Source organism: Pseudopipra pipra, chromosome 12 (assembly GCF_036250125.1).
Source record: "Pseudopipra pipra isolate bDixPip1 chromosome 12, bDixPip1.hap1, whole genome shotgun sequence".
NCBI lineage: Eukaryota > Metazoa > Chordata > Aves > Passeriformes > Pipridae > Pseudopipra > Pseudopipra pipra.
Window position 1 is genome coordinate 18,768,250 of NC_087560.1, and position 22,373 is coordinate 18,790,622.

The 22,373-nt window shown below is 49.0% G+C and overlaps 1 protein-coding gene across 1 annotated transcript in view; it reads right to left on the minus strand.

Moving 5' to 3' along the window:
* The window catches only part of IGDCC3 (immunoglobulin superfamily DCC subclass member 3), a 102,988-nt gene that overhangs the window by 42,578 nt on the left and 38,037 nt on the right, over window positions 1-22,373 (minus strand). Inside the window, exons 3-4 of the mRNA XM_064669198.1 lie at window positions 3,190-3,334; window positions 354-484 (exon numbers count right to left, since the gene is read on the minus strand). Coding sequence (XP_064525268.1) covers window positions 354-484; window positions 3,190-3,334 — 276 coding nt within the window. The remainder of the gene's footprint in view (window positions 1-353; window positions 485-3,189; window positions 3,335-22,373) is intronic.

Sequence of the window (22,373 nt, forward strand, 5' to 3'; positions counted from 1 at the left end):
CCCTGTGTGCTGCAATTACTTCCAGAGTGGGCGGGTCTCATAAGGAAATGATGAATCGTCCATGTTTCCAAAAGAATTTATTTAACGTAAAGCTGCTGTAACTCAATTTTCTCACTGTCCTCCTTCCATCCAGAAACTGGCACTAATTTACAGGCAAAGAGACAGATTTATCTGCTATCAAATGGACTGATCTGGCAGGAACTAATAACAATCCAGAACACAGGAGGTGTTACGACTGGACAGAGGAATGCCTCTCAGTGCTGTCAGCCTGCAGCTCTCCCAAACTGTCCTGGTTCAGAACAGCAGTGGAAAGGAGAGAGAGAGGCAGCCAGGACAGTGTAGCTGGTACTAACCTGACACGGTGAGTCGGGCCTCCCGGCTGAACTTCACATTAGCGATATTGGTGGCAACGCAGTGAAATATCCCACTGTCTTCTGCTCTCAGTCCCGTTATCTGGAGAACCCCCTTGGGAAGCAGTGTGTACCTGTGGGAGGAGAAAAGCAGAAACAAAAGCTTGCAAAGCAGGGCACGATGTGACAGCAGGCTGCACTCCCATCCAGGTGAGGCAGGCTGGCTCCCACATCCCAGTGCGGAGGTGCCAACACACCAAGGGATGTGGCCCCCGCAGGCCGAGCCCACGCCTGTCACTGCATCAGTATTTTTATAGATACATGAGCCTCTGGTCTTCTTTAAGGGGGGTATGTTCCCTTTCTTTATCTCCTGCTGCATCCTTGAGAAATGATGACTTTTGCTGAGAGGCTACAAAGTAAATGCTTCCTATTTAACCTATGGAAAAGCTCTGGCAGTGCATTTTCACATGAACACAGGTGACATGGGATTTATCATGATGTGGGAATTATCACTCATCAGCTGCAGCACAGAGACCATGGACAAGCATCAGGAGAAGTCTGTGCTCCACACTCCCCACTCCAGGTCCAGCTCTCAAATCCACATGACCTTGAAACCTCACAGGCATTAAAAGGTGTGTTTAAAATAAACACTGAGCGGGCAAATGTAAACATCAATAAATATTTCATATCTTTAAAACACGGGTACATTTAAATCACGCGTGCATACACACATACATGTACACATACATTACAGGTTGCTTGGCAACCACGTGTTTAAATTGGCTGGTAGTAAGCCATTACACCGTGATGAGTTAATAATCCATTTCCGTCTGGAAGATGCAGAATATCTTTTCCATATCAGCATATGGTTAAGTGCCTATAACCTGCTCCCCGTGCCGGGTTCCAAACGTGCGGCTCCGTGTCGGCAGCGGTGTGACAGCAATCAGTTTTACACGGCCCGAAGTTGATTGCAATCTCTCTGGGACTTTAAAATGCCCATTGTTTTGGATGAATTATACCACAAGAAGCCCTCGTTTTTGTTAACAATCTGCCCACAGCATTAGAAGATTCAATTCCAAAGCTATTATCCTGCCTTCAAAGCCTCCGAGTGCAAGACTCGGCATACAAATTTATATACACTTTATACGCAGAAATGCACCAGGCGTGATTAATGCAGAAATCCAATTCAGTTAGAGAAGCAACTCTCATCACCCAGGCTCTGGTGTCAGAGATTAATCTACTGAGCTGACAATAAAAAACCTCCCCAGTAACTTTACTCCTTCGAAAAGCCAAATCTGTTCAAAATCAGGACACGAATGTAGCAAAACTGCTCCTAGTCCATGAGCCCCAGGGCCTGGGCAAGGTCCCTGTCCTGGAGGAGAACCAGCAGGGATGAGATCAGCTTGGAGCTCTCTGGGTTGGAGAAAAGTCTTGACTTCTTGGTCTTGGAGCTCCTCAGCCTTGGGGTTACTCAGCCTTGGAGAAAAGAAGTCCTAGTCACATTCAAGTCCCTGCCACATCTCTGACCATCTCCACACCTGTGTCCCTGAGATCAAATGCAAAGGATCAATGATGCATGGAGGACTTCATCTGTCCTGCTACATCTCATCAGGATGCCACAAGGCATCAGGCCCTGTTCTCTGAACCTTACTTCTGCTGATGCCACCTCGGATCAGTCATCCTGCTCTACCACATCCCCAGCTCAGCACCTGTATGAGTAAGAATCCTTCAGAGGAGATCAAGCTTAACAAATCAACCCTGTGCTGGGCTAAAAAAAACTCAGATGAAAAACGCAAGGAAAAACAAAACCTGACAGTTGCAGTTTTCCACAGCAGATTTGGGCCTCTTGGGTCCTTCTACTGTAAGTTCACCGCCACGCTGAAAAGGTCAGGCATTGTTCCAGCCCTCGTGTTTTCTCCTGCCTCCAAAGAACCCAAACACGTTCGGCTGCAGAACTGACATTTTTAAGAATAGGGGCTTTCAGGAAAGTATTTACAGCTTCCTGGTTTCGCCTGTTCCCAAGGCACGGGCGTCAATCCGCGATCGAGGTGTGCGGTGACCGATTGTCTCCCACCATCGGGTGTGCGGCTCCCGAGCTCCAGCTGGGATTCCTGGAGGCTGCCGGCACAGAGCACGCGTTTCCTGCCACCTGTCCCACGCCGCTCCGAGGATCAAACCCTGATGAGGGATGTTTCCGATGCGAAGGGAGAGCCTGTCAAACACAGGAAGTGGCGACGTGCTGCTCCGGGTCTAGGCTGGGAAGGGAGGTAGCTGGAGTTTCTCTTTAGGAGAACTGCTTTGGATATGGCAGCCCATGGTTCCATGGAATGCTCTCTGCAGTTGCCACACACAAGGGAGTCCACCTGGGGAGGAAAGTCTAATAGCCACAGTGTAATTCAGCACTTGCAAGAGTTCAGTACATGGAAGGTCCTAAGTCATGGATCTGGCTCAGAATGAGTTACATAAAATGGAGCCACGGAGGGATGATGGATGCCAAAGCTACTCAGCTTTTTGAGGACTGCTGGGCAGGTTCTTCAAGCTGGAAAACAAATCTGATAGAGGGTTGATCATAGAGGATCAGTGCAAGATCTTCAAAATCAGCTAATGGGCTTTATCTACCTCTCCCGGGAGATGCCAGTACTTCTGCATGGTGTTTGGTCAGAGCAAGCCCAGAAAAGCCACAACATTAAGGGAAAGAGTCTTCCACGGCAGAAACACTGGCCAAGACCCTCAGCCCAGGTTAGTTGTCTCTGAGCACAACTGTGAAAGCAATAGCAAGCCTGGCCACTCTCTTGCACCTGGAGAAAGGCCAGGAGCACATGGCTTGGACATGTCCTACCTTTCGTTGTCTGTGTTGACCGGCATGCTGTTCTTATGCCATAGGATGACCGGCTCAGGCAAGCCATGGATCTGGCACTGGAATCTTGCTACACCACCTTCCTCCACCACTGCGTTCTGAGGGTGGATGTGGAAGTCGGACATCGCTGGAAGGCAAAAAGAGAGACAAAATTATTCACATGTGAAGAGAGATCCACAACTGGAAGATGTCAACAACTTCACATGACCTAGAAACACCCTAATTTCCCAGAGCTAGCAAATGGGATTGTAATGCAAGAGCAGAAGGCTGGTTTGCAGCTTAACATTCTGCATGGACAAACAGGACTAGTGGCAAGTTCTTGATATCTGCCTGCCTCTGCACAACCAGAACAGGAGGCCATGCTCCATGACCCACATGGTCCTCAGTGAGGTCTATGGGACCAGCAGGATACACAGCCACTGCACTGGCACACATCAGAGGTCATTCTCAACAGCCTGAGCAGGTTTTGGACCTACATCAGAAAAGAGACGTAGATTCTTTATGTTGCTGCCAGTGTCTTAGGTACATTGTAAATATCCTTCTGACGTGCACAGCTTGATTCCTGAACTCACTTTGTTTAAATACCTTGACCAGGAGAGCTCTCCAACACCCTGGTAAAACCTACAGCCTTTGATTTCCATCTCTCTTTGCACGTGCTCACGTTCATTGCGTGCTCTGCCTTCCAGCACTGCAGAAGGAACAGCCACATCCCTTCGATGTGGAGCAACAGGGTTCAGCTGACAGAGAGAGCAGCTGCCAAGAGCTCAGCAAAGCAAGGTTTCTGGGGTTGGGACCACCCAACAGCAAATGACACACCCCACCACGCAGGATAAATACAGACCAGCCTGCTCCAGCACAGCCACAGCTGTAACCATCATGTGGAAAGACTCTGGCATGCTGTTAGAGCTACATAAATAATACCATAATTATTACTATTAATTAATTGGAAGGTGCTGCCTGTTGACTCCGCAATAAACATATTCGAAGCTAATAAACATCCCAGTGGTTCTTTAGCTCATGATTCATTTAAAGTGCTGCATCCATGGGGAGATCTCTCACATTATCCTAGAAAATAAAGTCCAAGAGAGATTCTGCTTCACTGCCCCAGCCCGATGACACCCTTCTCCCAATCAAGAAAGCCTCGTCCCCTTTTACATGCATCAAGTGTAATGACTGTAGCTTTGCTAAGGTACAAGCTGCCTGTGTGTCAGGGCAGCTTAATCATTCATCTGCAAACTGCAGTTGGGCCCAGGCAGATGGGAGATGGCCATTAGCAATCATACATTAAATATGTGTTGCATTAACCTGCGCTGCTCCCGCAACCACCGCTCTCCACCCTCTGACGGCAGATTTGTTAAGCTGATGGAGCAACACGGAGCAAAGCCCTGGTCCCGCACGGCCATAGGGTTGGGATGGGTTTGTAGCCATGAGGGTGGGATGGGCAGCCAGCCCCACACTGGGATGCACCAATGGGAGCGGGATCAGGGGTGGCTGCGCGATGCTCCGGCCAGATGGGAACACACAGCACAAGGCGAAAGATCAGAGAAAATTGTATTTCCCTTTCCCAGGATGAAAGCTAATGCAATTATCCTCTCTGGTAAAAGATGGAGCCCAATGGTGCAATGGCAATTTACCCAATTCACATAAATTTAGCCTTGAAATGAGACTGATCATGTCCCAGAGCACTCAGCCATGTGGGAAGGAGCCCAAAGGCTGCTGCGGGGGTCTCCCATACCAGGTGATCCCTCTTCCAAGGTGGCAAGGGACGCTTCAAAAAATGGGGGATCCAGGGGTGCTTGCAGCAGGAGAGCTCAAGGAAGCCTGCAGGGAGACCCAGGCCAGGGTGAGCATCTTGCAGCCAAAGCATATGAACCCTCACCAAAAAATGAATCCAAGAATTAATGAGAATGACGCAAAGCTCTTTAATAAAGAAAAAAAAAAAGAGGGATTCAAATGCCTGCAGGAAAATTCCTTTCAAATGTACAGATGCTCAGTGCTGAGGTTTTTCAGTGGCTGACAGGGCTGATAAGAAGAGGGAGGTGTGAATGAGAACAGCCCCGGCACAGACTTCGTTCTGCTGGCTACAGAATTCACTGCCATTCCTTTATTTCAATAATATCACCTCTTATAGGTAAAACTGCAGCAATAACCTCTACTCTTAAAGACACCAGTATTAATATTTATCATGAATAAAACATGGCAAGTTATAAATAATTCAGTTATGAGGATGTTAAGTAAAATATTACTCTTCAACGACCCTATAATGTGGCTTTGAAGCACAGTTTTATGTTAAATGCCTAGGAAACACTGTGACCCTTGCCAAGACCAGCTGGTTTGCAGAAGATGCATTAAAAATTCATGCACCGAGCTACAAAATGCTATTTTTAAAACAGGCTTACGAGTTTATTTACAGTTGCAGAAACAAAAGACTTTTGGAGTATCCCTTGTAAAACAACAACAAAACTTCCACGTAAGTGATCAGCTGGTGTTTTCAGCCTGGGAATAAATCACTGGGTGGAAGGAGAGGAGAGGGATAGGAGCTCAACTGCTTCACAGGGTATTGCTTGGAGGGGCTAAGTCTCTGCCGACCCAGGTGAGGTTTTTATACACCTCCCAACTGATTGTAACAAACTCATGGAGCAGAGTGCTTTGCTCCTGTTTGTCACTTGTCTTTCCTCAGCGAGAGCCAGGACCTCTGTTATCCGCCGGGCACTATTGTTCCAGCTGCCATTGAGAGGAGCTGCGCCAGCCCGAGTGGGGTTGGCCAGCAGCCAGGGAGCTGCAGCTCATTTCTATGCTAATGGCCATAATAATTTTAAAAATAAATACATGCAATCACAGTGTTCACCCGCGAGCTCCTAAGAGGGGAGGCTCTCTCTAATCCATCTGCCCGCGGTCTCCGCTATCCGGCAAGACAGCATCCACGTGCCAATGGCAGGATTGGTGCTGCCCCAGGCCCTTTTCACCATCATCAGAGGGGGTGAATGCCACCCTGTTCCCATCAAACTTCCCTCTACCATCTCCAGGTGTCATCAAGCCATAAAAACAACATAAATCACAACACACTCATTGCTCCACACTGACACTCCAAGCCGTGGTGTCTTGGTGCTTTTGCTTCCACCTCACCTGGATATGGCCACGGTACACAGAGATTGGCACAGGGCAGGGAGAAAAAAAAAGGGCTCACAGCAGGTGAGGAATGATGGCAGCCTTCCTACACTGCAGGCATGGGAGAGCCTCCTCCCAAAAGATGTTGGCCAAGGCTAGGTTCAGATTGAGCTGTCTACAGCCACACTGACACATGAGGTAGAGGAGTTACTCTTCACCCCTTCTTCCCTCGTGTTATAGGATCCTCACCTAGGAGGAGATTGGATCAAAGGTGAGGCTCTTCCCTAAAGAGAACCCCATGCTTGGGATCATCCACCACCTAACCCCCACTGGGACGCAGTCCCTGATGACACATCCTATGGATGCAGTGCAGGTGAGCTCTTATGCTCATCCATATTCACAGAGGTTTCATTCTGGGGTCTGCTCTAATCAAAGCACAAACACTCTCTCCATCCCAACAGACCCTGTGGAAAGGCCAACTGAATAAAAATGAAAATAAGTATTGAGTGAAATTTTCTCTACTCCATAAAAAACTAAATTGAAACCATTAGTGGCCAATCCTTTTTTGCTCAGTACAGCATCAGTGTTAAGCCAGAGATTGACCCAGATTTGATAGAGAAAAAGAAAACATTAAGTTGGTATGTCAAAGCAAATCCCAGGCCTTTAGAATCATTAAAACGCAAACATTGTGCAGGCACAAGGAGAGGAGGAAGACTTGAAAGGTTCAGTGCCAAGCATGGTGTTAGGAGAGCTTTTGGGAAGCCCAGCTAGTTCTGCAATCACATTGCCTTTTGCTTTTAAATTACTTATGGGGAAACAGAGACCCAGGTTGGTTCTGACACAGAAGGATGCTGGGGACGGCCGACCATCCTCACCACCATGGATGACACACAGTCCACAAACAGCAGCCCTCAAGTGAAGACCCTTTCTTCATGTTTCTGCCACCAACCTGTTTAATTCAAAGCTTAAAATGCCTCAAAGTTAATACAGTATAAGGAAGAAGAGCTTTATGAGATGTGTCTCCACTACCTGGGCCTCCAGATGCCCCTGCCAAGGGCAGGCTTTGTTAGCTCCTTTACAGCTGAAGAAAGTGAAAATCTGGGAGGCAAATGATTTGCCCAGTGCAAGAGAACAAGCCACAGGCAAGTAGACCCCTTCCAAGATTGGCTTCACCCCAGTGATGGCGACAGCTGTTGATTTTCATACTGAATTTCCCTATTTACTAAAAAATTGAATTTCCCCTCAGGTGACCAGAAGTCAGGGTTGTTTCTAAAACATGACTACCATGTCAATTAAACCCAAACTTGAACCACTCTCAAATCAGGCTGAGAGCTCCAGCAGAACCAACCTTCACGATCTGTGAGATTTACTGAGCACCTAACTCCTTCCCAAATGTTTTCCCTGCGAGCCACCAGCACCAAGGCAAGCAGAGGGATTAAATTTTCCATTCCCTCTTGTCTTAGGAGACCTTCACCATTAAGTTAGTAACCAGCCAGGGAATATTTTCAAAGAAGTCAGCAGGTGAAGGTTCTGCCAACACAGGTCCCTCATTTGTCCCTTCCACACTCTGGAAATGGAGGATTCTCCTGCAAGAAAGAGCCAGCACAAAAGATGGGGGGCGTATAGACACCACAAATCCCATCCTCTCCTCTCTCCCCCCTGCCTTCCAACAGCGGCGCCTTCCCAAGTCTCTCAGAAAAAAGACACCGCATCTTCTTTCTCTACTTTTTTTTTTCCTTTAAATTTTAAAAATTGCATTTTTATGAAGCTAAAATAAAAGCCCACGTCACGCCAGCCCGGTGGCTACTCCAGCTGCAGAGCAGCCTCTGCGCCTGCGAGCCGGCCCTGCGTGTCTAACGACGCTTTTGTGCGAGGTTGTTGCTGAACTGCCATGAGCCCAATTTTGAATGCAAGTTGCTTTGTGCATAGTGAAGCGTGAACAACAGCGCCGCCCATTTATCTATTTAATTCTCCAGGAGTAGCAGGAGCGGGGCCCTCCGCTCACATCTAAAGGGAAGAAAAATCGCCTTTCTCTCAGCTCTGGAAAAGGAGGGAAAATATTAAAGAGCAGCCGTGCCTCTCCCAGCACAGAAGAAAATCCTCTCTGCCCCTGCCCACTAATCATAGCAGGGGAAAATCCCAAATCTCTATTGTCCACACTGGGCCTCAGATCTCAAAAGAAAATGGGCTGCAAGACTCAGGAGAGTTTGAAGCAAGGAAAACCTTTTGGAGGAATGCAGCTCATTTAAGAGGAACCAAAATACACGGTGAGATGAGAGAGGGAGGACAACCCAACCTCGCTCTGTGTACAGATGAACAGGGAAAGAAGGTCAGTCTTGCACACTTTTTATTTGGAATATTTGCAAACAAATGCTCATTCCTCTTTTGCTCTGGCTGTTGCTTTCTCCCCCTGGAGCTGACAGGATCACTCAGAGCAGGGATGGAGGATGACCCAGGCTCTCTGCCCTCTCTGCATTTTGTATCCTCATGTCTCTAGTTTTCACATGCAATCCAAGTTGAGTGGAATAATTTAAACAAGGTTGAGAAGATATCACATCAGATGGACTTCTCTGGTTGAGGAACAAAGTCTGTCCCCACCTGGCCTGTTGTTTTCCCTTGTCCTATGCCCCTGGGACAGGGATGAAAGAGAGACAACCAAGATAATGCCTTGCAGTGGCAGCAGCTGCCCACAGAAGGGAACATGCAACAGATATTTTACAAGAGGAGAGTGGAAAAAAAAATCTACTACCTTATGACTCAAGTCCACCAGGAGGCAAATTGCTGCCTGATCTGGGACTATGGCTTCTCAGTTTTTTGCATAACATGTGAGATGTCTGTGAGCCAAATCCAGCCCAGGTCACCTCCCCACCTCACAGCAATGAACAGCCCCGATGGACGCTGCTGACCCATGATTTACTGTTGGTTTTGTTGCTTTGAGAAACAGAAAAAAGCACAGAGCCCTGTGGGGGCTGCTTCTGTGTGGAGATGATAAATATCCTGTGAAAGTAATGAACACATCTCCACTGCATGCAGAGCAGGGATCGGAGGAAACATCCTCAGGGGTCCCTGGTTGCTCTACCCGCCCTGCACAAGCAAAGGACCAGGGATGGGAGGAGGACAATGGGTTCTCCCTGGAAAAGTCCCTGCAGGGACTTGTTGTGGCATCTGGAAAATCTTTGAATGCCTGTGCTGCAGCTCCACTCCTCTTCCTGAGGCTCCATTGAATGTGCTCCACATCACCAGCACACCCAGCCTCTCCTGCACAATCACACACCTCCAAGCCCATCTCCCAGTCCTAAAGAACATTCAGCATATTCATGGTATTGATTATAGCTCACTTATTGGAAAAATAACTACAGCACCATCAGTTGCTGATGCAGGGGTACTCTGCCATGAGTGGGAAAGATTTTTGTCTGGATAAATGCAGCCTCTGCATCATGCATGGAAAAGAACAGGAGCTATACACTCCAAAGGCTGCTTTATACTGAAAAACCTCACAATTTCTATAAAACTCACAAAATGCTGCTCTGCTGGAGAGAGACTGTGCCCACACTGTCCCAGTACAGCATGCCAGGGAGTGTCCCCAATATCCGACACCCTACCACAGTTGTTGTCATGACTTGGGGGGACAGAGCTGCCAATGCCAGAACAAACCCCTGAGAGCATCCAGCCTTCACCACGCTCTCCCTCATGCAGCAGCACTGCCCAAATGTTGCCTGCTCAGATCCAAGACCTCCTGCAATGTGGCTGCAGCCAGAAATCATCCCAGCCTGGAAGTAAGAGCAGTGAGTTCCCGTGCATTGGCACTAACGCCCTCGATGGGAGCCACCAGGGCATCCTCAGACATTTCCAATAAACCTACTGGTCACTTTAGAGGCAGGCAAAAAATGACACCCATGGTCACAACCCAAATCCAACATCATCCCTGGAGTACCAATGGCGCACTTTACACACGAGGCAACGCTGCTCCCTATAAACCACTTTGAAAGATGGATCTTGGCAATCCCATGGATCAAATTTACCACTTCCCTCCATGCTCAGAGCAGGCAGCAGCATCCCACTGTGTCACCTGCTATGCAGAGCAGCACGACAGGCAGCCCAGGGTGGTTATTCATCTTCCAGCACCCTCTTGTTTTGCAGGGGAATTGACTAATAAACAGCCCCTTTAGCGCTCTCAAATTGGTTTCAGGGAGAGAAGAAGTTTCTGGTGAAGAGGGAGGCATTGCTGGGAGAGACCTTTATCAGGGAGCTCTATTGCAGTAATTTTTCAAGACGAAATTGCTCCCTGGCTCGTGACAGCATTTAGTGTATCCTGAGGCGACCATTTGTGAAGGCAAACCTGTGGTCCTGCCGCCCTGCTGCTGGAGGGAAGGGGGAGTATTAAATGTCATAAACAACTCTTAATTTGCCAGGGCAGGCTGCACATGGGGCTGGTGATTCTGCAGTGCAGGAGGAAGTTATCTGTCAACAGCACAGTGCTCCAGCACCGAGGGTGATCCTGGCTGGGCAACACTGGCTGCTGTGACACCTGCCCAGAGGTGCAAGTCACCACAAAGGGCTCCTCTGGTTTTGTGGGGTGACTTTTTAAGAAACCCCAGCATCACACAAGGCTCCCCCCCCCCCCAAAGCAGGGCACCCTCCAGCATCACAAGAAGATGCTCCCTCCTGTTGCATCCACAGCAACAGCTTCTTCAGGACTTTCCTCCGAAGCACATGTTCGCTTTTTGCAAAATGCTGATGATTTATCCCACTCAAGTGCCCCTGCAGACCCCTGAAATAATGAGAAAATGAAGGGCAAGCTGTCCACAAGCCTCTGGGAGAGGCTGGCTCGGTGAGGGCAGAGCAAAGCATGCAGCACACTGCCAGCAGGCAGGTCTCTCCTGCCAGATTCCCATCCAGAGCTCCTCGTGTTTTTCCTACTCCGACACACACAATTAAGACAAATTACATAGTTACCATTTTGATTTGTTGCACAATAACGATGTTTTCCATCTCTCTCCCAAATATTGATGGAGACGGTACAAGAGGAAGCTCCCACACAGCTGGTTTTGGCCCTGGACCACTTTGTTTGCAGCCAACTCCTTCCGATATCGAGCCTGGACGAGCAATCCTGCTTTTTATCAGCTCGGAGAGGCAGCGAGCCAACCAAGCACGAGGCGTTATCCTGCTCCACCGCAGCCCTCGCAACGCCTCTGGGTAGAACCATCCCTGCTCAGACCTCCCTGAGCAAAGCCAGCGGCTTCCCTGCTTTTCTGTGCTCACCAACGAGCGCGCACTTTGTTTCGGCATCTCCGGAGGCACCAGTGGAATCCAGAAAAAAAGGTGAAGGCAAGGAAGCTTTTCATCACGTCTGCCCACGGAAATGCCATCAGCCTCGCTCTCAGACAGGGAGCTGTCCTGATTTACAGGCTAATGAATTTTAAATGAGATGCATTTTTTAATTTTTTGTTGTCAGCCCCCATTTTTCTGCCAGCAATCATTCCAGTAATAGCTTTAAATTTTCAGCATCTGTTTTTACCAGCTCTCGTGTAATTAGTTTACTAATGTATTTCATTGCGCCTTTGTTATTTTCAGAGAATTACTTCATTCCCAGCTATCAGAGATAGTGCACTTCAGTCTATAAGGAGTTTGGCCTTTGTTCCCTCGTGGTTATTCACATGGGGGAAGATGGCTCAGTGAATGACAAGCCTTTCTATCACTACACATTCTCCATTTAATGTCTTTATACTGGCTCATTAATTACCACAGAAAACTCCTTTCCGAATGGAACCTGTGATTTATAGAAGACTTGGGCAAGGTGCCATTTTTATCGGGCCGACAGCAAACAGCCCCAGTGCCAGTAATTCACTCTTCATTTTCCCTTCTGCTGCAGCAGGGTCAGCCCTGCCACGGTCAGAGCTTTGCCTGGGCAAGGGAGCTCAGTGAACGCTCAGTGCTGCTGAGCCACGATCACCACGCTGCTCCTGCATGGCTGGGACAGCCAAGTCCATGGAAAACTGAGCTGTGATTCTGTGAAATCTGGTGGTCCAACGTGTGGCACGAAGTATCTTGGCAAAAACCCAAGCACAGCACAGAGAGACACTCTGGCCTTTGTGACAGAACAGGCAGAGATGATGGACTCTGTGGTACCCAGACACACCTCTGCACTGTGTCCCATCGCACAGCAGGTCTGAGTCCCAGCTGTATCCCTCAGACTCTAAAACATCACAGACTTGCAGAGCTCCCAGCACACACAGTCCAGACAGGGGGAAGAGCTGCCCAAAAGATGATGGACTCTGTGGTACCCAGACACACCTCTGCACTGTGTCCCATCGCACAGCAGGTCTGAGTCCCAGCTGTATCCCTCAGACTCTAAAACATCACAGACTTGCAGAGCTCCCAGCACACACAGTCCAGACAGGGGGAAGAGCTGCCCAAAGACACAAAGCAAAGGCTCCCTGTGGGCCCACGGCAGCCAGAGCACGGGGGAAAGGCGGCTGTGGGAGTACCCCAAACAACGGTCTCTCTGTCCGATGGAAATTAAGTTCAAATCCTTCAGAACAGTCTGCCTTTCACCACATCCATACTCTGTGCCGAGCATGATAAACTGCTCTCCTTCTATATTAAGGAATGAAATAGAGGTGGGAACGGTGCATACGCTGACTAAAGAAGTTACACAAATAGAAAAGTAATCACAAAAAGGTGGATTTCCATCTGCTGACACAGAGGAGCTGCCTCACACCATTGCAAGAGAAAAACACAGCCTCTCCTGTGCACAGGGGAAGGAGACAGAAGAAACCAAAGGATTGCAGCACAGACCTGTAACAAGTGGGGCACAGAGTTAGCATTACAAAGGACTGCTTTAAAGCTCCTTTCTGTCCATTTTAACTCTGATTTTCACTCAAATACAGGTGGATTTCCCAAATGCTGAAAGCTCCTCTGCTTCTATCCCCTTGGTGTTGGGCACAGATACTGTGTTCTGACGTTGCCCAATCCAGATTGAAGGTGTTACTATAAAAGACGTAGGAAGGACTGAACCACCGTGATCCTGAGAAAATCCAGGTTCCTGCCAGGTCTGCTTTTCCTCCTAGCAGCAGCTAAGCCATTAGCTGTCATCCCATCCCTGTGGCTGAGTTACATATATAAACTCCTGTTCGCTCCTTGGCAATAGCAACAGCTTCCTATTTTGCTGGCAGCAATCCAGGGGAAATTCAAGCTGAATTACAGCCATTCTTCAGAAAATAGGCCAAATCCACGAAAGCGGGACACATGACCGCAGACGTAGAGCTCGTCCTTTTTTTCTATTTATTTCGTGGCGAGAAGCCCCGTTGGCTGAAAATAGCTTATCTCTGGAAGTCCCCGCTTTCCGTTGGCGGCTGCCGCTCCTGGCTGCCAGCCAAGCCATTACCACCTCAAAGAGAAAGTTCAGAGCTCCGGCGAATCGGCCCCACGGTACAGGACGTGCGGTTTGATGTTTTCACCGATTTCTCTCCGGGAGCTCGGAGGAGACGGGGATTGTGTTTCTGTGCACGAGCCAGCGAGTGTTAACTCCTTTGCTGCGCCTCCGCTGGGATGGTTCTACTTGGGGCTGCACCCCAGCATCGCCTGTCAGTGTACACACAGTGGGGGTGTACGTGTGCACGTATGATAGGAAGAAACTCTTCCCTGGGAGGGCGGGGAGGCACTGGTACAGGTTGCCCAGAGAAGCTGTGGCTGCCCCATCCCTGGAAGTGTCCAAAGCCATGTTGGATGGTGCTTGGAGCAACCTGGTCTAGTAGAAGGTGTCCCTGCCCGTGCAAAGGGGTTGGAAGTAGATGATCTTTAAGGTCCCTTCCTACCCAAGCCATTCTAGGATTCTATGATTCTATAATACAGCACAAGTGGTAACACAGGCTGGATTCCGTGAGCCAGATACTCGCTCCCACAACAAGGTGAGAGCTTGCATTCCATGCCGGGTCCATGTGAAGCAGCCCCTCTATCCAAAAGCACCTCTGCACCCACAGAGAGTCCTCTCTCCTCCCTCCACACCTCACAGCATCCTAAATACGACTGGGAGACACGTCACCATCCTGACAGACAAACATAAGCGAGGACACAGGAGAGTGGTTAAAGATAAGAAGGATGTGGAGGATGGTCACGCAGAGGAAGGAAGTAATACCATAGTTACCACCAATCTCACCATCTTTATCTTCCTCACTATCACCAGACCATCACTGAACCCAAGGAGCAGGGACACATTCCAGAAAACACAGCTCTCCAGGGAGCACTGGCTTCTTGTTGATAAGAAGCGGAGAGGCTTATCTTCCAAACCCACCGTGACACCTCACCCCGGGCCTGGTTTATCAAATTAAACTCATTACCTCTGAGGATTTGTTGAAAAGAGGTGGCAGGAGAAGAGTGGTGGGTCAAGGAGACAACGCTCCCGTCACCCCGTGGTGCTGCTCCTGGCTCAGCACATCCTCACGGGCACCTGCCGGGAAGTGGTGGCTGGTGGGACAACACTGCCTGTGCAATCACCACCAGCACTAAACCATCCCAGAGCACCAAGTCAGGGAAGCAAACTGTCAGGAAGAGGAGGCACATTGAGTTCTTGAGAGGTCGTCACAAGGCTCTGCACTTTACTGCACCCACAGCCTCACCACGTCGGGCTGCACTGGCGTCATTTCTGCACGAGATGGTTTACAAGAGCAGGTTTCTGTGTGGTAGAAAGACAACCTCACTGTGCCCATGGACTGCAATGTGCCATCATCCAACCTCTGTCCTGTGCCACAACCAAATACAGAATTTTGCATATGCATCTCTTACTGGCAAGGGGAAACACCCAAGTCCTTTCTGTGGAGAACTGTTAAAACAAACAGTCAAGAAAAATAAAATTTCAGCTTGGAGCACTTTGCTAAGGCATTCAGATATATGCTTCAGTTTTGGGGTTTTTTTTTTGCTTTTTTTATCATGGGTTAGATAAACACCAGTCACCTCAGGTGGTGTCTGTCCTCTCTTTGCAAAGACCATTGGTACTGTTTATGGGAATAGGATACGACGAGAAACCCTGGGTAACATGAGGCGAGGGCCGTGAGGCTCAGGAAGCCTTTGAAGAACGTAATTCCTGAGGGATGCTCCCGGATGGGATAACTATCAGCTTGCAGGGCTACAAGGAGGGGCTCTATCGATTTGTCGGGAGGAGAAGAGGTGGGAAGAGCCTGCGTTATTTCCTACTGCGGAATCTGAAAATATTTTACCCAAATGTTTGTGCTTCTGCCTGTGTTTGTGCATCCTGAAATGCACTTGGGCAGGTCGGGTGGGCAGGCTGCCAGACTCCCAAAGCAGTGGTTCCCTGATGAGGAGATACAGATTCTCCTGTGACTCCCACCACCTAAGCCCTCTGCAAATGCACCAAGCCCCTGCGCCCTCCACCTATCTCCACCTATCCTACCAAACAACCCCTGGCAGCAAAATTCAGCATCATGGACAAAAGACAACAGGAGATGGTGAAAAGAAACCCAGCACCCGATGCCCAGCCTGGAGAAGGGCTCAGTGCTGCACCTCCTGCTGAAGGAGGAAGAGTTAGAGGGCAGGCTGGACTCTCAAGCAGCCACACAATCCAAATTTAAATATCACTATTTGCCTTCAAAGACTCTCAGTGATGGGACAGCCAGACAGACCTGCAAGTACCTGGGACTCCTCTGTCCCTATCTCTGCTCATCCACTTGCTGTTCTCATTTGCTTCCCGGATGCATTCCCCATCCAGATGCCAGGATTAACAACATTTAGCCACCTACGCTCCCCAACAGCATTACATTTCATTTTAATTCCAGTTTGGGCTGCACACATGAGTGTGGAAATCTGCCTGGGCTGGAGTGATGCTAAATATTAAGGAGTGGCGGCATTGCAAAAGCAATGTGGGTTTTAGGGAGCAGGCAGAGGTCAAACTCTGCACCTGAATGGAGGGGTTGCAGGGAGGCATTTTTAGTGACTTTGAGCTCTGAACTCAAGCTCTGCCCTGGTTTTCCCAGCACACTGGGGAAACCAGAGCCAAAGCTCTGTAAGGCTGATCTTCAGGGTGCCCCCGCAGGGATGCTCAGGCCATTCTGGACCAAGCCTGGGGCATCAGTCCTCTCCCTCCTCCTGAAATGTGCATTTTCACCAGAAAAAACACTTCCACCCCAAAACAGGCACTTTTCTGGCATTAACTAGAGAGATGACAACTTGGTAACAAACAGGTGATCATAGCACAGACTGTTAGAGACCAAAAAAACTGCTGGGACACCCAAAATATTCAGGATGGTGATTAAATCTATCCTAACAAAACCTTGTGGCACATAATGGCCCCTCAGGAGACCCACTGTGATACCCTAACGACTTGTTTATGTGACCAAATTGTCCAAGAGGAGACTCCACGTGGGTGTGTGTGCTCATGGGACTGTGTACCCCACGTGCACATTCAGGCACAGAGTAAAAGACAGGAGATAGCAAAGTCTGTGAGATATGGCACCAGGCAGGAGCATCCTCATGGAAAACATCCTCAGCAACTTCACAGCCCTCCCCACCACGAAACAAAATAAATAAATAAAGAGAGCTGCAGGAATTAGCTGTGAGGGTGACAGCACTGAAGGAAAATGAAAGCAGAAAGGGGGTAAGAAAAAAAACATCCAGCCCAGCTCGCTCGCTTTTGTGTTCTCACACAATGGGGCCCGTCAGCTCCGGAGCCTCCGCAAGCCATCACCCGCCATCTGGCACCGGGGCTGGGCCGCTAATGGGAGGCCCCGGCGCCCCAGCTGACTCCCAGAGCCACGGGGGAAATCAAGCTGATGAGCTCCCCACATTAAGCCATCTAAATTAATGCAGATGCGTGGCCTGCTCGCGAGAACTTGGGCGGGTGAGGGGCGGCCAGGGGAGCGCCGAGAGGCGGCACGGACCCGGAGCCACAGCCCGGCGCCGTGTCCAGCGGGGCTGGAGCTGCCAGAGCCACCCTCGGTCATCTGCGAGAGGAATTGTTGGCGACGGGAGCTGGAAGCGCTGCCCTTTTCATCCAGCGCAGGCAGCTGGGCTGAGAGATGCACAATCCCGGCCAGATGCAAATTCTGCAGCGGCAGGGACGGCCCAGATTAACCCCGACGGCGCGCTCAGAACCAGCCTCGTTAACTAATGTCCCTGGAATGCCCTAATGGAGCAGATCGGCCGGGAAACTGCTGTGCACGGGGGACGCGCAGAGGAGGGGATGGAGATGTCGATAGCAGCGCTCAGGAGCAGGTTCGACAGCGGCACCTCTGCCCACGAGCAGCCCCGCTGGCTTTGGCAGGGTGGAGCCCAGAGGACTCATGTCCCAAAGGAAAATTTACTGCCACGAATGTCTGATTTCCCTAAACACTAGGGACTGAATAAGGATGCAGAGCCCGGCACTGGATCACAAGGGAAAATTCAGTGCTGTCCTGGTGCAGCAAAGGGCTGGCTGAGCACCTTGTCAAGGACACGAGGTTCAGCTCCAGCCCTTCCCTTGCCAGTTGTTGGATGAGGATCAAGAAGAGAACCACAAGGGACTACGGATGTACAATGCTCCCAAGGCATGGAAATGTGTGTTGAAGAGCCCATCTCCAACCCAGAGGGATATGCAATCCTTCCTCCTTCCCTGCTCTAACACAGCTGTGCCTCCAAAAGCTCTTGGGTGCTACCCCGGGGATGGCTGGATGCTGAACCACGTCTGATGCAGGTCTGATCTCCCTGAAGGGACTCAGCTCTGGCTTGGAGCATGCACAAAGATCTGCCCCCTCCATCTGGGTGCAAACAGAAAAGTCAGCCTTCAGAAAGGGATTTTGTTTCTCCTCTTTGTCACCAGCTTCAGAGAACTGATGGGAATCCAGTTCCTGAAAGGAGCACCACTCATCACCAGTGCCAAAAAATAGCCACATACCTCCCCCAGGGTGAACTCAACCAGCAGAAACCTCGAGGGAATCATTAAAACAAACCTCAGACCAAGCAAAACCCAAACCTTTAACAACTGAGGCACATTTCAGCATCCCCAGGTCCAGCTGCTGTTGCACAGCCCAGGGAACCTCTGGGGGTGGCAGCGATGCCTTGCAACAAGCAGGTATTTGGGGATCCATCACTGTCACTGACAGCTGAGCTCCCGCTTATAGCACCAAGGGTAAACCCAGATCCTTTCTAATGACTTTGGATTCATAACCTATTCCCACAGATGGAGAATTTTACTCCCAAATGCACCGAGACCCACACGGTGGCAGCTTGAGTGATTATGGTCTCTGCTATCATTTGCAGGGAGGCAGAAACACCCCCCATTTACCTAAAGGGGAGGGTGGTAGCATATGGTGAGCGTAGGTTACACTCAGCCCCAGGAGCAAAGCTGGAGCCCTTGCACAGCTCACACTGCCTCTGAATGGTGTTTTAGGTCTGTAACATCCCACTAGAAGGGAAGCAGAATTTTTGCTGGGGTAGGAGAAGGGCAGAAAACATCTCCATGCAATTAATTTGCTTCCAAATTCAAGCTAGTTGAAATAATCTGTTGGTAAACACAAAGCACCACTGGGATAACAGCTGAGTAGAGGCTTATATTAAACAAGCATCTTCAGATGAAAATATCACTCATCTAAAAGGCATCACCATTCATTCATGCTCAATAAAACACAAAATGGTTACAGATAGAGCTGATGGAAAATGAGAGAGAGAAATGGAAGCAAAGGTAAAGCTGCCGGGCAGGAAACAGCAAAAGGAGAAGAAGAAAAAAAAAAATTATCACCATGAAGAGGTTGATTTAGCATTCTGCTCTAGGAGAAATTTCAAAAGCAGGTTTTAATATCTGATAAAACTTCAATGCTGGTTGCCATGCTGCCTGATGGAAGCACAGAAGGGGACTAATAGCCCTGGCATACGACACGATAAAACATTTTAAGTCGCATAACTTCACTTGGACTTGCCACTTTTAAGGCCGTTTTACGGTTCAGTGCTCTCCCTCAGTGCCCTACCAACAACCCTGAGCATGTACAAGCTCCCATCTACCCACCAGGCAGGTAGTTTCCCCCAAGGATGAGTTTTCAAGCCTGCAGATTGTCACAGATGCATATTAGCACTTGGTTGCATTGCTGCAAGAAACTGCAAGGGCTGAGTGCAGGATGCCCAGGCTGGTAGCTCTTGTCTTCTCACCACACATCTGGCTCCTCTAGAGCTCTCATCCCACTGAAACAGGACCCCTTTAAAGTCCCACATCATCCAAACCCTCCATCCAACCAGCTGGATGCTGCTGACTTGGCATTAACAAGAGACATGGGGGCTCAGTTTGAAATACACCTCTGCTTTATAGATGATTTTCCAATCTAATAAAGTGACAAAACATTATCTGTCTTTTCTTCTCTTATTTCCCAAGGAACAATAAGGCTGGAAACATCTTTCTGCCTCACCAATAAAACTTTTATAACCCACTTCCCTGGTGGCCTCTGAGCAAGGGCCCTTTTCCCAGTGAGAAGCCTGGGATAAGGATGGGAAGCAGTGGTGTGATCTGTATTCACAGCCCATCCTAGCATGAAATGTCGGAGTCGCACCTGGATGCAGGCTGCAAAAATACTCCCATTTCCTGGCTGTCCAGGGATTGTTCCTGCCAGGCAATCCATGCAGAAGGCTTTATTGGACAAAGCACATCGAAAGTCTCACTACCAAGACTTAAGAGCTACCTGGCCACTCCAGGAAAAAAAATAAAGGCAACTAAAAAAATTAGGGCAACTAGAAAAATTAAGGCAACTAATTATCATCATAGAATCATAGAATGGTTTGGGTTGGAAGGGACCTTAAAAATCATCGATTTCCACTCCTCTGCCAAGGGCAGGGACACCTTCCACTATCTCAGGTTGCTCAAAGCACCATCCAACCTGGCTTTGGACACTTCCAGGGATGGGGCAGCCACAGCTTCTCTGGGCAACCTGTGCCAGGGCCTCCCCACCCTCACATGGAACAATTTCTTCCTAATATCTAATCTAAACCTGCCCTCCTTCATCTTAAAATCCCTCCCCACATGGGAGATAAGCCCAGAAGGAAGAATGAGAAGAAGCACAAACCCACTGACTCACATCACAGTCCTAGGGTTATTTAACTGGGAAAGGACAAGGTTGGCTAAGGCAGGTAATTACAACAAAGCCCTAATTAGGAGGAGGGAGAGGAAGAACAAGAGTTAAAAAAATATCCAAAGCAATATGGCTTAACCACCCCAGAGGAGTCTTTCCCGACTGCCTCCATCCATACATGGATATCTTTTAAAGGTTGTTTCTAAATCCAGAAAACTTCTCCTGGCCACGAGCACGGGGTCAGGAGGGGGAAGAAAGGGGGAAGAAAGCTACTAAGGAGGAGAACAGGAAACTTTTTTTCTTTTTTAAATCACATAAATCAAGTCAGGGAAAAGACTTCATACCCCAGAAACCCAAGGCCAGGTTACTCATACATTCAATCATAAACTGCAGGAAGGAGAGGTCTTTCCTTTCTTTCTGCAAGATGCTTTTCTTTATGTCAGGAATGGTTTTAATTAGCGTGCCCAAAGCTTATGAGCAGCTCTGGGAGCTGAGAAGCCTGTCCTGCTCATGGGCTCAGAGAAAGCCAAGCACCCCTGCAGGATTTGTCCCAGCTCCTGGGGACAGCTCAACCCTTTGGCTCCAAGTATCTCCTTTGGAGATACCATTACCATTTCCCTACACTTTAGCCCAACTGATGATAGTAACTGCTCATTAAAGCAGCATCTTATTTAGAAGAGCCCACACCTCCTCCCTCTACATTAAAACAGCAACCTGACCTCAATGAAGTATAAAACAATTAACTTACTAATTAGTCAACAAATAACTGTTTCACCAAAGTAGATAGCAAGTTGTTAGGAAATCCATTAGCATTTCCACTGTAATTTCATGCTTTGCTGATGATGAATAAAACAAGGTTGAAAGGACCTATTCACGTCCAGAGCACAATGCCCAGTGGCTGTAAGATCACTAGTGGAAAACTTCCTCAGAGGAGCCAAATACCAGGACCAGAACCACCAGCTGGACAGTGTCACCAACACCACAGCAGCACCAAAACCTGGCAGGGATGGTGTGTGTGCCCAAAAGGAAGAGCAAGGGCTGAGAAGCTCTGCCTGCACTTCCCAATCAATGTGTCATGTATGCAAGTGGATGGGGCCAAAAAACCCTAACATTCTGCTTAAAACTATTCCTTTAAATTCCCCCGGCCAGCTCACCACAGGCAATAGAAAGCTGGACAGAAAAGCTAGGTTTTTGATACCTCTCCATGTGCTCCTGTGCTGTGGTCAACAAGCAAGGCCATCAAAGCCACCAACCTCATATGCCCCCCTATTCCAGTCCCTTCCAGAGAAAACAAGCACGCCTCAAGCAGAAGGCAAAGACCAGCAGACTGCACAAAGACCCTTGACTTACAGCATGCTGCTACCTGTTCTTTCACTAACATGGGCAGGTATTAATATAAGTGTCTGTGCTAGTGCCAAAAATGAAGATTTGGGTCTCCCAAGTGACATCCATTTGCCTCTTTCCATGGCATCCTCTTCCCATGTCAGGACATGCTCCTTGGTTGCATTCTGAGGATGCAACAGGGAAGATTTGAGCTTTGTCCAACCCTCCCTGCCTTCTTGCCTGCGCCGGGTGTGCAGGCCAGATGGGATCCCACCAGGGGATGGGACAGAGATACAGCCAGCTCAAAAGTTAAGTCTGTGCACTCGTGGATGAGCACACACGTGTCCACAGGTGTTCAGACAGTGATATAACACCTAAGGCCTAAAAGAAAGGGAAAAGCACATAAGCTGCTGTTTAACAAGATGTACCAGAATTTCGTTAGGTCCGCAGTCTCCTCCTACCTACAGATGAAAACCACCTACCTAGAAAATTAATGTTAATTTGATCCAATACAGTGATTCAACAAGTGCCCTGGACTGTCTGCCAGGCAGGCACAGTCTGTTTGCCGGGGGTGCATTCAGCACACACCCTGATTTCACAGCTGGGGAGGGGTAGGAGGCTCTAGATTCAAGCTGTTCCATTCACACCAAAGGGATTATCAAACCCATGGAAGGGGCCTCGTAGGGAAAAAAT